Source organism: Ovis canadensis, chromosome 26 (assembly GCF_042477335.2).
Source record: "Ovis canadensis isolate MfBH-ARS-UI-01 breed Bighorn chromosome 26, ARS-UI_OviCan_v2, whole genome shotgun sequence".
NCBI lineage: Eukaryota > Metazoa > Chordata > Mammalia > Artiodactyla > Bovidae > Ovis > Ovis canadensis.
In genome coordinates, this window is record NC_091270.1 from 21882148 (window position 1) to 21895729 (window position 13582).

At 43.9% G+C, this 13582-nt stretch overlaps 2 protein-coding genes across 13 annotated transcripts in view; one reads left to right on the forward strand and one right to left on the reverse strand.

Moving 5' to 3' along the window:
- The window catches only part of MCPH1 (microcephalin 1), a 230181-nt gene that overhangs the window by 93880 nt on the left and 122719 nt on the right, over window positions 1–13582 (forward strand). For 8 of the 12 annotated variants that reach the window (XM_069573071.1, XM_069573066.1, XM_069573070.1 and 5 more), the window contains one exon: window positions 2900–2977. In XM_069573071.1, coding sequence (XP_069429172.1) covers window positions 2900–2977 — 78 coding nt within the window. Of the gene's footprint in view, window positions 1–808; window positions 965–2899; window positions 2978–13582 lie in introns of all 12 variants that reach the window. The other 4 variants (XR_011253472.1, XR_011253471.1, XR_011253469.1 and 1 more) reach the window with 1 other exon arrangement.
- The window catches only part of ANGPT2 (angiopoietin 2), a 58496-nt gene continuing 47074 nt past the window's right edge, over window positions 2161–13582 (reverse strand). Inside the window, exons 7-9 of the mRNA XM_069573072.1 lie at window positions 13413–13579; window positions 8728–8858; window positions 2161–5971 (exon numbers count right to left, since the gene is read on the reverse strand). Coding sequence (XP_069429173.1) covers window positions 5811–5971; window positions 8728–8858; window positions 13413–13579 — 459 coding nt within the window. The 3' untranslated portion in view covers window positions 2161–5810. The remainder of the gene's footprint in view (window positions 5972–8727; window positions 8859–13412; window positions 13580–13582) is intronic.

A 13582-nucleotide genomic window follows, 5' to 3' on the forward strand; every position in this document is an offset into this window, starting at 1 on the left:
TTCATTTGCAGCCCTCATTTTAAGGGCTGTGTTCATGGGATTTGGTCCTCTGTATTCATGCAGCCCCATTCTTGCTTTAGATAGCTTCTCGATTATTTTCATTCTTTCATGTTTATTATGAGAAATATATACCCAGTTAACCTTTTATTTGTTTATTTAGTACTGACTTTTGTTTACTTATTTAATGTTTTTACTTATTTATTTGCTCTGGGCCTCAGTTGCTGCACATATGGTCTTCAGTTTTCCTTGCGGCAAGCAGAATCCTTAGTTGCAGCATGCTAACTCTTAGTTGTGACATGTGGGATCTAGTTCCCTTACCAAGGATCAAACCCAGGGAGCTTGGAGTCTTAGTAGCCACTGGACAACCAGGGAAGTCCCTAACCTTGTATTTTTAACTAAACTTGCAGCCTTACCTGCCATCTTACAGAGTAGATTTTCCTGCTTTTGAATACGCTACTAAGGTAAAGATAAATCTAGCTAATGAAAACACTAAAGCAAAAAATTTGCACTCTAAAAAAAATGTACAGTCTGATTTGATGATTTCATTACAATCGATGTTTTCTGCTATCTGTACAGTACTCATTCCTTGGACGCCTACATAAATTAAATTTATTAATTCACTCACCAAAATGCTACTGTAGATGCCTGAGGGTTTTATTTTCAAAATATTTAGAAAGGGACACATTCAGAGAACGTAAATTTTCTCCCAGAGGTTGTTTAAGTCGGTTGACGTTGTAATGTGGATTGCGTCTGAGCTCACATTCCAAAGCCGTTTTTAAGGCTGCTTCCCTGGGTTCTCTCGTTGCAGGGCTGCGCTTCTCGCTGTGCTGCTCCTCCGCGTGCTTCCTGTCGGAAGTGAGCCTGAGCTTGAAACTTGCCACGGTTTATTTCCAGGCCTAATCATACGAGTTTGTAGGGAGCTAATGTGTCTCTGAAAACGATAACACACATTGACTGATAAAAAGTAAGGCAAACAGTATGTTACTGCAGTGGGTTATTTTAACCACCGATAAAGAACTGTGTACAAACATGATTTCAGTGTAGAGTTATAATTTTCTAATACCTTCTTTCATTGAATTAAGATATTCTTTTTTTTTTTAATGTTAGTTATGCGGTAAAAATCAGGGGGAAAGAAAAAAGAGAATTCAATGACAAAATGCCCAGGTACACACAGATCTGTTTGAAGATTAGGGTCCCTGAGAACCCAGCTCATTGCTTTGTCTCTAACGGAGGCAGATTTTCTCCGTTTTTTCACCCCTTTCCCATTGTGTCAGTGTGAGCGCCGCAGGCTGTTTGTTGCGTCTTTCGTGACGTGTCTTCTGACTCTCCTGCCCAACAGTTGTGCTTGCACCGATGTCCTTGGCACACGGGGCTGGAAACAGGGTGTGCTAGCAAAGCTTCCCTGCCGTGTGGAGCCGCCAACCCTGCTTTCTGACTGCCTCTTCCAAAGCTCCCTCTACTGCAGCCAGAAGAAAGCGCCTGCCTCAGTGCCGTCCCGAGACGTGGCCTTCTCCCCATGCTGAGGTGCCTTCTCCTCTCTCCCCAGTCTCTGCCTTTGCCTCGTGAACGTTTACTCAGGGTCAGCCCCTCTGTGGACCCTGCCGTGGCTCTCCCGGCCTGAGCTAGTTTGCCTCCTCTTGTAAGTGTGCCCAGCACTGCTTTGGAGAAACCAGCCTTTATAGTTTCCCTTCATGCCTCCTGCAAGAGGGTAAATCCTTCTAGGTCTGGGTTTGGATTTCCAGGACCCAGCTTGGTAGGCTGTCAATAAGTTGTTCACAGATGAATGGATCGTGAGCAGAAAGAAATGGCTGTTGAGTAAGAAAACACATCTGTTGAAAGTAAGATCTGGGCCAGTGCTGAGAATGGCCACTCAGACCCTATATTCCATTCTTATCTTTATTCCACCGTCATACTCACTTTGTCTCAGAAACAAAATGCTGTGCCATGTTGGGTAAGTACTAGGTTTAATATTAAAAAGGAGATATTTCAGACTGATATTCCACGGATGGTTCCGAAGTTTAGAAACTACCAAAAAGGAAGGTTTAGACTTCATTCCTAGTAAGTCCACGAAGGACCCTTAAACTTTACATCACAGCTCTGGAGAAACAGAGTGAATTCACTGACTGCAGGAAAGAAGGAAATTGCAGATTAAAAGATAAGTGTGAGTTACGGGATTCAGTTTGTTTATTTTAGTTGTAGTTCAATTCACACAGATATTCAGGGAGTTTGGTCATAGAGATGAGTGCAGAATCTCAAATGTTGTCGAAGTGAAAACAGGCATTGTTTTGATTATTCTAAAATGTTCTGATGATGATGATGAAGCTTGTTTATGGCATGAGACATTTTACTCTTCTGAAGGGTGAGAAGGGTTTCCCAGTGTGTTATGGAAAGCTTCTCCTAAAGATATTAGCAAATGATAGAAATAAAGTCACACCCCAGAAGTTTCGCTTTTTGAAATTAAGTTTGTGATCTATCTTCTCCAAATATATGGAGTGTTTTAATTAATAAGAGTCTGTGTTATTTGCTTAAGATGGTCTTAACACCTGTCTAAACTAAAAACTGGAATTTAGGAAGATGTAGTGTTTCACATGTTTAGAAGTAGAGTGGTGTTCAGTATTTGGCCTCACTAAGATATAATAATAACCCAGGCTTCTAGCCATCCAGAGATGTTTTTCCTTAACCAAGCATTCATTAATATTTGTAACATTTACACAACCTGAAGATTCTGATAGCCCTTCCGTGTTGAAGATGCTTGCTTCAGATCCGTGTAGTGTGTAGTTACTGCTGGGGTTTTTTTGTTTGTTCTGTTTTCGGTTTGCTGTATCTTTAAGGTGGGCTATTGTCCGCCAAAAGCCTGACAGATTTATTAAACGTGCTCTGCTGCTTCTGTCACTTACAGGTGCTGTGGTCTTTGGAAATGGGTCACTGGATTTCCGAGGAACCATTTGAACTGTCTAACTACTTCCCTGCAGCTCCTGTAAGTCACACATTATTTTATGATGATAAGTGCAATTTGGTATTTTCAGGAAATTATTGTTGGCATGGATACGTACTCAAGTTTTTAAAATTAAATCAATAGCAATTACGCTTATAACTAAAATGGCACATCTGCGAAAGTTAACACATTTTGTCTATTTGTGAGAATAAATGTGAGACCATCCCTCAAAAAGTCGTGAGAAATATAACCCCCCAAAATTTAATTATGAAAGTCCTTAGGATCGAGAAACACAGAAATGAAAGAAGACAAGATTCTTGAGAAAGTGCTATTATGTCTTGCTTACTACTTCAAGTAATAATGCTGTTACTATTAACAGATAGAACTGATAGGTATAAAAATTGCTGCGTGCTAGCATTATGATGTTGTCTTTCTGTTTTGGTGGTTTTTCTAAAACTTAACTTCAGCTTTACTGACTTTCTGGTATTTTAGATTCTTAGTGGGAAAGTTCCAGGTTCCAGTGTTTTTAAAGATTAATAAGTAGGTAATTTCAGGTTTGTTTGGAAGGCAGATTGTGCAGAAGTTGGCTTTTGTTTTCAAATGTTAACTGGTTTGTAACAGATTATTCTTTCAAAAGATTATGCCTGAAAGATAATTGATGATCTGTAATCTGTGACCCATCTCCAGGTTTTTCAGCTTTGAGAATGCCATATGACTGTCACATAGTAAAGAAATTGAACTCTGCCTTCCTGGGGCTTATTTAGTTGTCGTTTCTGTTTCCATTTTTGAGATTGCTGTTTTGATTTGGTCTTGGCTTTATAAATGTTTTCTTAAGAAGAGGAAAAATTCCTCTCAGCAAGATGTGTTGTTTGAAATACCAGGTAAGGAGTTGAAGTGTGAAGTAAAGATGCAAATTCCCCCCATTCTCTGCCATGAGAGAGTATATGTCACACTGAGAACCACGGTGATGTTTACCTCTGAAACTCACCTTATCTGCCTCCATGGACAAGTGCTGTAAATTAAGTGGATTGTTGCCAGTTCTTCCTGTAATTCCGTTTCCCCACCTCAGCATCTGTCATATGGTCATTGAGATATTATGAAAACGTATGGTATCTTCTGGAGCAGGGATATTTTCTTATTATCAGTTGTTTTTTAGCTCGGTGCAAAGCCATGTGTACAGTCAACCTCTGTTGAATTTACAGTGCTTTCTTACACGTACTGAGTAGCTGTTCTGAGACGGGAGGTTACTTGCTTGTTAATGTATTTGTTGGGAAGATACAAATGTGTTCAGAGTCTGCTCAGCAACACCTGGGTGTTATGAAACTAAATTCAGAAAGGGGAGATGTGGGGATGAAATAAATTACATAAGAAAAAAATGTAGTGGTAGAACAGTGTGAGGTGAGACAGATACAGGTAAACGCTGGCTGCAGACTTGGCTCTAAGTTTCCTAACATCTGACTCAAATGTGAATATATGAGAAATGGCTTCCAAATTATGGTGCATAACACAAATGTCATTAGTATTAATTGTATCCTAGAGCTTTAACAGAGTTAAAACTCTAGGAGTTTTCACAGTCCTGAGCTTAAATCTGTGCTCTCGAAATGTTCTGTAAATATTTGCATATACTATTATATAAATATCAGATTTTGGTTTTGCACTCCAGAACACTTTTTTTTAAGTTGACTGCTGGTTTAGTAGGATTTAAGTTATTGTTACTGATGCAAATTATGGTTTTCCCCTCACTAACTTGTGGGGTGAATCTAGCTTGAGAAGTAAAGCTTTGTAAGTATTTCAAATGGAAAGGTTTCTCAACCACAAACTACATTGTAGCCTACTTCCCTAAAATACGTCTTGGTAGAAGAGAAACAAGACTTCTGTTCTAGAATAGTAAGTAAAAGATAGGAAAGCCTATTTGTCATGAAATTAAATGTATAATTTTCTTCATTAAAAATCAAGATTTTCCTTGTCATGAAGCACAATCATTTGTTTCAGAGTCAAATTACAATGCTGTAAATATTGTCATAGAAGTTAAATGTGGTCATCTCACCTAATAAGTTATATTTAATTACTAAAAATACCTTCATATTTAACAGCAAGGCAGGAAAAAATAGTACAATCTTCATATATACTAAAAGAACACATGTTTCTATTAATAATTTCAGAGATCCTGAAAGTTTTCACCATGGAAACTTTGAAATATATATATTTGAGCATTAACTTAAAACTAAGCTGTCAATACACACGTAAATATGCTGTTCTCAAAATGAAAATTAAAGCTCCTAAGAGGAGGCATGAAAATGCATTAGCTATGTTTTTCCTTCTCCAAATATTGAAACTACTAATAACCCCTTCTCACAAAAATCCCTGAATATATAATGTATTTTTATGGCTTGCAGAATTTTTTCTTCCTTTTAATTATGATAGCGATGCTGAATTTAGGACATATAGATATTTACACAGTCTATAAACAGTGCTTGGAAAAATGCAGTTCCAAGGTTATCTCTACTACACAGCATAAGTGTTCTGTTTTCCAGTTATTTACTGATCAACTCGCGCATAACATTCTTGGTTGTGACAACAGAGTCTGTAAATTGTCAGTCTCGTTCGCGAGCTTAAATTTATCTCCCCGAAGGCTTTCTGCCGGGTCACCACACCAGGCTGTGGCTTGTCTGGGGTTGTGCGTCAGTTCACTGAGTGATGCGGGTTCAAGGGATAAGCCTCACGGGGCTTGCACTGGGAGCTCACGGCCCCTTCCGCACCGAGAGCGGGCAGTTCGTCCAAGGCAGATGCGGAGACAGTGCGCAGTCTTTTACTGCTTTGGGAGCAGGTCTCTGGAAACAGGGCAAGACATTGTCCCTCAGGTGTGTGCCAGAGTTTAGAAATCTGCTGGACGGATCATCATGGTCGTGGCCTTGAGTGAGTAGCCCGAGCCCTTCCAGTAGTACCACTTAATACCGTTGAACTTATTTGTGTTCTGCCTCTGTGGGTAGTACATTCCATTCAGGTTGGAGGGACCACAGGCATCAAACCACCAGCCTGTGAAAGGGAAGCACAGAAGGAATTAGCAGCCAGGCAGCCCTGACTGTCTCACCGCTGAGCGGGAGATGCCAGCTGTTCGGAGAGCCGCATCCCAGGCCTGTGACGCGCGTGCCCGGCGCCGCTCCCGAGTGTGGGGAGAGCCGCCTGGCGGGGGGAGCGTGGCTCTCCACCTCTGCGCTGATTGGACCATGGCTCCCTAAGGCACACGTTCTTAGGAACTTGCTTACTCCTCTGTGCTGTGGGGAAGGGCCAGTCACCCGCCAACAAGGCTGGGAGAGCCAGGGCACAGCTGAAAGTGGGGAGGGTCAGAGCCTGCAGAACGGGTGGCTGGGTCTCATGGGGCCAGGCCCACCGTCCATCCTGTCCCAGCCACACGGTGGACGGGACCGACTCGGGCTGCCCTCCCGCTAACAAAGAAAGCCTTTTTGTTGAAAGCGTGGCCCTAGATTTTAAGTACTCAGTGGAACTAGATAAAAAGCAAATCTTCAAGTCCCAGAAACAAAAAGGAAATTTAAGGCTGTAGTGGTGTGTGCCCTAAAGTAAAGTGGGGGTCTCGGGGGGCGTCCACACCTACACGTGAAGGACTAGTCTGGGGTAACACCATTCTCCAGGGCCTTGGGTTTGTGAGGAGAGGAGTGACCTCAATCTACATGCCTTAATCCAGATAAATCTTCATATTGTGTTGGGAGGACATACGCAGTTGATGCCATTTGTATAAAATTTTAAAACACAGAAAAAAATAACAACTATTCTTGATATCTCCAAACCTAATAAAAGAAATAACGTGACCATTACCTCGGGGCAAGTATTGATAGGGCCTGTTTTATTTCTTTAAAAGTATTCTGGGGCGTATATTCTATTCTGATACTCACATGCTGCTCTGTGGTCACCAATTATTCCATCCAGATGCCTAAACTCTTTCCTGGGGGTAACAGCTCCATTACTTGATTCAGATTAATGTTGATTTAATAAGACATCTGCGTGTGAGGCTCATAATCCTTCATAATATTCAGGAATATTACACACTTATGAGTCTGTCCATTCCACAGCCTGCTGCCTGACTCAGCTATTGAATTTACTATACATGCAAGAAGTTAGCTGGCTTCTCTGTGGTCCAAACCACAGCTTGGAATCTGACCTCTACACTCTCTCTCTCGGGCTGCATTTCTTCTCTCCCGTCTGCTTTCCACTTTCACTCTCAGCCCTAAATCTTAATCTGAGTAAATAAATCTGTTGTTTCCTTGGTTATTAATGCACTGATGCTCTCCTGAGTAGCTCCTGACGTTCGGGTGGTCTGAAAACCGCTGTCGCCCGATGGACAGCTGGGCTCAGTGTGGGAATGGCAAACAGGAAGGATTCCAAGGGCTCACTCCCCCACCTCCTTCCCCTGGTTGGCTTTAAAAGGGATTATTATGGTCGATGGGGGAGACAGGCAGCTTTTACACAATCCGCATAATAGCATTCTCTGGTTGAAATAATTACTGAAGGGGGCCTGGCTAATAAGGAAGGCTTACGTTACCATCATGTACTTACACATAAAATACATTCTCTAAGGAACCGTAAGACTGAGTTTCTTAATGGAGCCTCCGTCTCTCAGTATCATTGAAAGACTTGAAAATTACTTTATTTCAAATTATTTTCTTAAATAAATCCTTTCGCCTGTAAACAGTTCTTAACTGCAGTGCTAACATATGGTAAGTTTAGATCCTTTTCTTGTTGACGCAGTCCCTCATATTTGTAAGATTTATTGACCCCAGCTCTTTCCTCTGGTTTTCCTGGGTGAGTAATGAATGAATTTTTGGTGATACAATTCGTGGCCTCTACAGATTCAACACTGCCAGTTTCCTGTTTGCCTCTACATTTAGTCTGCACTGTTGGCAGAATTTTCGTTGCTGATTTCAATCTTTCAGTGTTTTTAAGAACTAACTTTGACAGCATTTGCCAGACTTTTGTCTGGTCTCAGTCACAATTAACTGGCTCTGGTTATTCCACTTTAAAAGTTTTAGGAATCGGAAGAATAGGTTTCCTAACAGTTGGTCCCTATCACTAAACTCTGACATGCTTCTGAGAACTCACCTAGCCATTTAAGTGACTGTTATATCGGATTTGTTTTTGAATGTGGTTTCTTTTTTATTTTGAGAGATCTAACATGGAAGGTATCAATAGAAGGCAAGAACAGCCTGAAAATAAAGGCCTTAATTTAAACTGGACTATCATTCATTTTAATTTGATGCACAGAAAAGGAGTTTGTTTAGTTATTTTCTTTGCATTATAAGTGTTTGCTATATATTAATGACATCTTTTTAACAAACTGAAAAATTCTTGTTTGAACTATAAGTTATTCATTGGAAACATTCCTATACTAATGAATCCACGTCACTGCTTTGTTGCCATTTCGAATTCTTAACCTTTCTAATACAGCAAGGTGGAATTAAACCATCTTTCTAACATCTGATATTCAGCACAAGCTCAGGAGAGTTTGCTCAGGGTCACATGGCCCCTCTCCCTGCCAGGGCCAGGTCCTGAGGAGACACAGTTGGCCTAGCGACAATTCTAGCTCCATATCACATTCGTGCGTAAAACTCAACAGTCCGAAAAAGTGAAAAACAAACCTCCCTGCATTGAGCAAGTCTGTCTAGTTATGAAATTTGGACACTGTCACCGATCACAGGTTGCAGTCTGAATAGCCAACCTTTCACTCTCTGAAACCCTTCCTTGCCAAGACAAATAGGAAGAGAGAAAAGTCCTCCCACCTCCTGTGAGCATCTGTGAGCATTTGCAAATGCATTTGTCGTTGTCTGCATCCTTCGTGCTAAAATCATTTCCTGGCTGGCTTATGCTGCTTATTTTGCCGGCTGTCCCTGTGAGGCCTTTGAGGTGAATCCTGTGAGCATGCAAAGAAAAACAGAAAAAAAAAAAAGGCAAAACATAATTGGCTTGGGTGGTTGATTTATCATAGTGGAAAGTTTTTTGCAATGAAGAATTTCATTCTACAGAAGCGTGTGCTATGCTGGTTAGCGCACTAATGCATACCCGGGACAAAATGTTTTTGTGCTGGTATAAACAGGAACCAACTTATCATCAAACCCTTAGGCAAAGAGGAATGTTTTCATGAAACCTTCACCGAGTATCACTTGCACAAGCATCAGCAGGGACTTCGGGGCCCTATAATTTATTTTCCTGCTGCTTTCAGATAAACAAAAGAGGGGAAAATACGTTGTGAAGAGATCCTCTTTCCATATCATGGAAATAGTAATCAAAGGCCCGAAATGACCAGTGGGGGTGGGGAGGGCAGCAGACCAGGAAGGAGTGTTGCACTTGGTGTAGAAGTCTAGTGAGCCATGTAGAAAACAACGCCTGTAGCTGCTCGGCCTCATTTGTGAACAGTATTGTCATAAACCTGCCAGACTGAGAAACAATAAGCGTGCTATTCATTAAACTCTAGATGATGGCCCGGGCTTTTTGTTCAGGCGCCAAATTGTGTCCAACTCTGCAACCCCATGGACTGCAGCACGCCAGGCTTCCCTGTTCCTCACCATCTCCAGAGTTTGCCCAAGTTCATGTCCATCGAGTCGGTGATGTCATCCAACCATCTCATCCTGTCATCCCCTCCTCCTGCCTTCAGTCTTTCCCAGCATCAGAGTCTTTCTCAGTGAGTCAGCTTATCACATAAGGTGGCCGAAGTATTGGAGCTTCAGTTTCAGCATCAGTCCTTCCAGTGAATATTCAGGGTTGATTTCCTTTAGGATGGACTGGTTGGATCTCCTTGCAGCCCAAGGGAGTGTCAAGTCTTTTTCAGCACCACAGTTCAAACGCATCAATTCTTTTGCGCTCTGGCTTTTAGGAGATTGCAAAAATCTGGCTCCCCCCAGCAGCATGCCTGCCCAGGAGGAGGGGAGCAGGGCCAGGGGTGGGTTTGCCCCGCTCCAGGGGAGCCCGGGCCAGGGAGGCAGGGTCCCGGGGGCGCGAGAGCCTGCGCCAAGCCTGTGTTGCCGTGCGGGCCTTGGGGCCAGGGTCGCTGAGTCTCCCGTCCTGGGGACGCTCCTGTTCTCTAAGCCCCGCAGACGCCACTTGCGAACACCAGGTCACATGTGCTGGCAACTATCTTGGAAGGAGTACAGTTTCTTGAAATTCATTTTGGAACAGAAGGTGGAGCCGGAGGGAAAGGTTGGCCGGGGACCTGTCTCTCAGCGCCCACACCGCGCACTCCCGTGCGTGAGTGTCAGTGCCCAGAATAGCCCCACGGTGGGTGTGCGGCACACGCGGTCTCACAGGTAGGATGGCTGAGGTTCAGAGACAGGAACTCGCCCAGAGTGACACGCCGTATGTGGCAGAGAGGGGACTGGTCACAGCTGCCCCTCTGAGGGCTCCACACTGGGGCACCCAGAGTGTGGTTATGAAGGAAGCCGTTGAGGGCGCCTGGGACCTCACCCAGTAGGTTCCATAAAACATTACCCCTGAGTAACTTCTGTGTCAGTAACTCAGATTTTTTAATTGTTTGTAATATTGTAACTCTGGAAACCTCATCACAAAGCAGGGACTGAATTTCTTGATTTCAGGCCCCTCTTGTGTTCCAGTCATGACCCCGGGCTCTAGCACAACCTCTGTACGCTGGTGTAACGTGTTCACGTCAGTTCTGCTCCTCTCTGGGCTTTTGAAGCACTTTCCTTTTTTTTTTAAACTTTTGTATTTGGGGTATAGCCGATTAACGATGTTGTGATAGTCTCAGGGGGACAGCAAAGGCGCTTGGCCATCCATGTGCATGCATCCATGCTCCCCTCCCGCCCAGGCTGCCGTATAACAGAAGGACTTAAGTTCCTGTCCCGGCCCGTCTCGTTAATCGCAGGCAGGACTAAGACGAATGGCTCCCTTTAGAGCCTTCTGTTGTGTGGCCCACTGGATAAAGCTAGCTTTTTTCAAAACTTTTTCAAGAATAGCCACATTCTCGAAATTGCTGTAAATTGGTACCCATCACTTTTATACCACAGTGGAATGGTGAGAGAGGTAATGCCGATATTTAGTAATTAAATCTTAGTGTTTGTATGGAACTGCCAGAATGTTGGTGTGTGTGTGCTCACTCACTTCAGTCATGTCCAACTTTTTGTGACCCTAGGGACTGTAGCCTACCAGGATCCTCTGGATTCCCCAGGCAAGAGTACTGGAGCGGGTTGCCATTTCCTTCTCCGGGGGATTTTCCCGACCCAGGGATCGAACCCACGTCCCCCACATCTCCTGCATTGGCAGGCAGTTCTTTACCACAAAAGTGACCGATTCTTAAGGTTTAATATACAAATAGTTCTTAGTTTTAGTAAAAAGAATCATATTCTATTGATGCACTTATACATTCCTATAACATGTATTTTTTTTAGTTTTCTAACATTTGGGGAAAGTTCCTTTAGCAAAAAACAACTGCTACATGCAGTTGGTGTTCTGAAGTATCTATAGTTATTTCAAGTTTTAGTCACACCCCAGTTTTCTTACCACATTGACATGTTTTATCAGGATAATAATTTTTTCAATGTAGTATCTGCCCTATAATGTCAAGTAAATTAAACTGAGCTTTAAACAAATATGGGCTTTTTTATATCATGTATCTAAAAATTGATTGCGTTTCTAAAGGAAATATCTGTTAAGAACCATCACAGTTTAAAATATTTTTATAATGTCAGCATACAAGGGTAATGACCCATTTTGTAAAATCTTCTTGTGTAAATAGTCTAATCCTTAATTTTTGTGTTCTTTCTGTCTTTTTAATTTCTCTGTTGTAGAGTTCTAACTGTTGCCAGTTGGAAAAATATTTAGCTTGGAGGTAAAACAGTGACCAGCCACTCATGTCTAAAACTTCATTGAGTTTTTGGTCTCTTTAGAGTCCCCTGGGACTGCACTGCAGCCCAGACACCTATCTTTTCACTCGTCTGAGCCCCAGTCCACCCTGGGTAGCCCGGCTCTGTGTGTGATGAGAGCCAGTGGCTGACTTCTTAGAAGTCGTGTCAAAGCTTGTCAGAAATCATGCCTTCAGAAATGCTTCTGAATTTTGGCCCACTGTTCAGCAGGACACTGGACGTTGTGCACATCTCAGGTAGCTGTCAGCAGGCCGGCTTTCAGCCCGTTTTTTCTCGAGCTATCCATTGCGGCCTCCCCGAGAAGCCAGCTCAAGGACTTTAAAAATCGCAGGTTCCCCCCCGCCACCCCCAAACTACTGAGGCCTTGGAACTTTCATCGAGCAGAGGCTCTGTACTGGGCGTCGGTGGAGTTCAGCCAGGACTGCAGGCCAGCTGACGTCTGTCTCCTGTGATGCTGCTGTGGACCTTCTCTTGCCTGACAGCAGAGCAGGTGTCTCACGTGTGCCCTGCGGCCACCGGAGCCACGCCTCCCCCCGTTCTTCCCCAGCCGGTGCCTTCTAGACCCCGTCAGGATGTGCTGGCACCTGACCCCTTGTGTTGTATCTTCCCAGACAGGTTCCTGGGTCACCTGCAGGCACCCCGTCCCCCTGAGCCCCACCAGCAACAGGCGTCCTGAGCCCCTGCGTGACAGCGAGACGCCCCGACCCCTGCACTGCCCTGGCCTCGCACAGCAGGGTGCAGGGCCCCTTTGCTCTGCCTCCACTCTCAGGCCACTCTAGCGCCAGAGAGCCAGTTCCCATTCAGAACTGTGCGTGCTTTTCTTGGAACATTTGAGATTAGCTCCGCCAAGCAGGTGGGAGGACGCAAATACTGAGGCCAAGCTGCAAACCAGCCCGTCTTCCTGCAGCCCAGGGGAGAGGACCCAGCTGCCCAACCACCTAGCTAGTCATGCCTCTCTTGAGCGTGGAGCGGAACGCAACAACTGAATGTGGTTGAACTTCACAAAGATAGATTTAACTTTTAAAACCTTCTAGAGGGAAACAGCATACTCATGCATCTGCTAGGCTTCCCTGTGGCTCAGACAGTAAAGACTCTGCCTGCCAAATGCAGGAGACCCGAGTTCAGTTCCTGGATTGGGAAGATCTCCTGGAGAAGGAAATGGCTACTCATTCTGGTATCCTGGCCTAGAGAATTCCATGGATAGAGGAGCCTGGTGGGCTACAGCCCGTGGGGTCAGTTGGACACAACTGAGCAACTCACACACACATACATCTGCTGTGTTATTGGCATGATATCTTATAATAAGGACACAACATGCATTTATTCTGCAAATAATTACCTGCCAGGCAGGGTTCATCTGTGCTCTGAGGGTACAGAGCAGACACAACAGGCATGATTCTGTCTCATAAAGCTCCCCTTGTATCGTTAGACTGCTAAAACTAGAGACACTTGGCTGAGGGCAGCAAAGAACTGAGAGACAAGCTGCTTTTCCCCATTAAGGTAGCCTGTGAGTCATTCAGATTCTGGTTAATACACTGGGCTTCTGACTTCCAGCAAATCTTTTAACTCGCTTCAGTGGCATGTAATTTCCTCACCTGTAGTTGAGCTCTTCACTCGAGAGATGGAAGTGGTCATACAGCGAGTACGCCTCATTCCCTTCCCAGTCTCTCAGGTGTATTTTCAGCACGTAGCGTTTCTGACCAGTCACTTGTGAAACAAACTCATTTCCCAGCCAGTGTTCACCCGAAGGGTTCCCGAATCCCTG